The 3,295-nt window shown below is 46.8% G+C and overlaps 1 protein-coding gene across 1 annotated transcript in view; it reads right to left on the bottom strand.

The window, feature by feature from the left end:
- Positions 1–2,168: 2,168 nt before the first annotated feature.
- Positions 2,169–3,295, bottom strand: part of LOC104539054 (ras GTPase-activating protein nGAP-like) — a gene marked incomplete at both ends in the record, with an annotated part of 5,798 nt that continues 4,671 nt past the window's right edge. Inside the window, 2 exon segments of the mRNA XM_010182480.1 lie at positions 2,169–2,940; positions 2,942–3,004. Of these exon segments, the coding sequence (XP_010180782.1) occupies positions 2,169–2,940; positions 2,942–3,004 (835 nt within the window).

The raw sequence follows: 3,295 nt of genomic DNA, 5'->3' as shown, positions 1-3,295 counted from the left end.
AAGAACAAATTGATTTCTCTGAAGAAAGTACATGCAAGTACTCCAATGAATCCAGTGAAAACAATTCACATTCGAAAAGCAGAGTGGAAAAATAAGTAGATGCACATCACCTACAAGAGGGGTAAGGAGACTGCCCTGAAGCCAGTCACAGTCCCAGGCACCCATGAAGCTGAATGTAAAAGGAAACTAGAGAAGAGGGAAGTCTGAGACATCACCTGGGTTCCCAGCAAGCCAAGGTGCCTGATTTCCCTGGGGGGCAGTTGGGTAATCAGCAATTTAAGAGGAGAGGAGCCAGGGGTTTGCAAACAGCTACAGGGGGCAGAAGCCACCCACGTGAGGTGTATGCACAAAGACAGGAGAACACCACCGGTACTTTCTCCTCCTTATCCCGACACCTTCCGGGTGAAGGCTGCTTTGTGTATTTGTGCGGGCACTTCCTGTGACAAGCCCTGAGGAAAGGCACCAGCTCCCCGGGGATTTTGGCAAGGGCACTGCACAGAATCATACAGTGAAACTCAGAAGATCATAAATACAGGGTCACACTGGACACCTGAGAACTGCAAAGGGAGTTCATCCTTCAAATTTATCCTTGTCACTGGCCTGGAAATATTCTACCACCTCTGCACTAGGCTTAGTTGTACTCAATATACTTTACCTATCACCCCTCTATGCCCAAATATAAAATACACACTCCAAAGGAGGACACAAACATATGCACTTCAAATACTATGCAATTACTTGTTTTGGTATTATTAACTTGGTATATTGAGCTTTGCTTTGCTTTGTGATTCAGTGTTTCTGATCTCCTTGTACTTTAAGGAGTTTTGAAGGCCTGATTGCTGCTGGGTACCCAGGCATTATCCAGATTTTCTTCCTTTCAACTGTAACATTCAGCAGTTTGCCAGGAAAGCTCCACCAGCAGGGATACCAGTGAAGCTTTTGACAGAGCAGGAGCTCACGCTGGCAACCAAGTTCTACCGCCAGCTTTACCTTACGAGCCAAAAGCCTTCCCCCTGCATAACCACGTCTTCACCAGCACTTTTGCCAACAGGGCTACGTCAGCAAGGAGGACCACAACCTCGGGGGCTGCAGCTTTCTGGAGTGAAAGCTCTCACCCATGCCTGTGTGCAGAGCAGCATCCTTTCTAGAAGGTCGTGTGGAAAGCAGGAGCTTAAGAAACTTCCTTCAGCACTCAGTAAGGTAAATCAAACATGACCATGTTTGCCCTCACAGAGACCACGGAAGAAAACATTTCACGCCAAGGAAGAGTGCAGGTGTGGCCTTCAAGAGCCTCACCCTGCCCAGCTCCTAAGTCTGTAGTATTTCAAAAAACAACCACATTCCCTCTGACCTGCAGATCAGACATGTTCTACTTTTACTACAGCACCAAACATTTAAATACTCCTTTTCTCTTTAACATTAAACTAATTTAGGACAACATTTTCATACACAGCAAATCACAACAGGATTTTTTTAAGATAAAGGAATGTTGGCTTTTTGACAAGAAAACCTTGATTTACAGTGGCTAAGGAACAATTGATAACATGCACTAGGAGTTGGTACATATAAGCACTCCTTTCCAGAAGGTGTTTGCATTATTCATGGTTCGGGATGATTAATGAAAAAGCAGTATATATTTGGGGACTAGCAATAGATTGTTGCATCATGGTGATACACAGATTTCTCCACACTTAGGACCACTGTACTTATTATTTTGGCAGCAGTTTATTCTATGATATTTTATATTTGTTTATGTCGCTGTTTTCAGGTAGCTATGCTTTTAAATCAGCACCACAAGGCAAATGCATTGTCACGTGGCAATCTTAACTATGATTTGGAACAAAGCTGCTTCTGGGTTTTATCATCATTCAGGGAAACACTCAAGTTTTGTTTTTTTCAGCAGGCTTGCTGCTACCTTGGTAAATGGAACCTTTTTTTCCTTAATTTAGTACAAAAGCATCCAAAAATAACAGGTAAGCTGGGCTTGCCAAGTCTGTAAAGGTAACAAGCACAACTATTCCTTACATGAGCTACCGGCCACTTGTTTAAGTGCCAGCACTCTTGATTCAACTCAGTTTGGCTCAAAGGTCAAAAAGCTTTGAAGGTCAATGCAGCAATCAGCTAAACACCAAAGCAGAAAGTGCCTGGAAAAAGGCTCTTTTCCTTACCTTACTAGGTGTTTGCTGCCTCTGAATTGCCCTCACCTTTGGGACAGGGCTCTCTCTAGAGGACGCGGACTGCTGGCGAGACCGGCTCCCATTCCGCTGGGGTTCAGTGACCATGGCCCCTGACACTCTGGACATTTTGCTCGCGCTCCGCAAGGAAGGGCTGTGCGGCAGCGACTGCGGAGTTTTGGCCTTGGCGTCCAACTCGGCTTGGTCCATTCTGTGGATCTGTGCTGGGCTGCTGCTGTTCTGGCGGGGCAGCGCAATGGGGACTTGCTTGTCTGGGACCGCGTGGTGCTGAGAGAAGTCCTCGCTCTGCATGCTGCGCTTGGTGAAGTCTTCCATGCTGCAGTTGCTGGGTCCACTGGGTTTGAAGTCTTCGCTGTGGGAGCTGGCAGTGCTCAGGTTCTCCAGGTTGGAATCCACAGAGGCCTGTAACATCAGTAGGGATGGGTTGCTGAGCTGGTAAACAGGGTTGTGGAAGGAGAGAGCCTGGAAGCTACCCTGTTGGTTCAAAGCTGGGAGTAGAGGCCTTCTCACCTGGGGAGCGCTCTGGGGTGCGCTCTGAGTCTCCCACAGCTGTTCCACATTGACCACCTGTGTGTCTGAGAGCTGGCTGCCGGCCAGGGGCAAAGGCACGTGCATAATAGAAGCGTGGTCACTGTAAGTCTTGTGAGGATCCTGAAGGTCCATGAGAGAGATGCTACGTCCAATGGGCAAGATGCTTTCCCCTTCATCCTTATCTGAGTAAGTCATGCTCTGGGTGGATGGTGAAGGTCTTGCCCCTAAAATATCCATCTGCATTTTCCGGGGTTGGAGAGTTCAGCTTATGCAAGTCACTGTGGTGTGGAAAGGAATTTGGTTAATTTTTAAGCAGCCAAGACCCCGAGAGACCCGTCCCAGAGAAGTCTCTCTACCTCATTTAACCTCCCCCACCAACAGAAAGCTTCAAGGAACCAGATTTCCTTTTATGAGCTCTTTGTGTTCAAGTCAGAACACACACTTCCTTAATTACCACTTATCTTTGAGAATTACATTTGATTCAAGAAGTGCTTCATCTTTACCTTTTTTCACAGGTGAAATGCAAGCCATTCCCACCAAATCCTCCCCCCTTAGACATTTCTGTCTCC

The sequence above is a fragment of the Mesitornis unicolor genome, unplaced genomic scaffold (genome assembly GCF_000695765.1).
Source record: "Mesitornis unicolor isolate BGI_N332 unplaced genomic scaffold, ASM69576v1 scaffold28484, whole genome shotgun sequence".
Lineage (NCBI taxonomy): Eukaryota > Metazoa > Chordata > Aves > Mesitornithiformes > Mesitornithidae > Mesitornis > Mesitornis unicolor.
The sequence above is the reverse complement of the archived record's forward strand: the minus strand, read 5'-3'. Positions and strand labels throughout refer to the sequence as shown.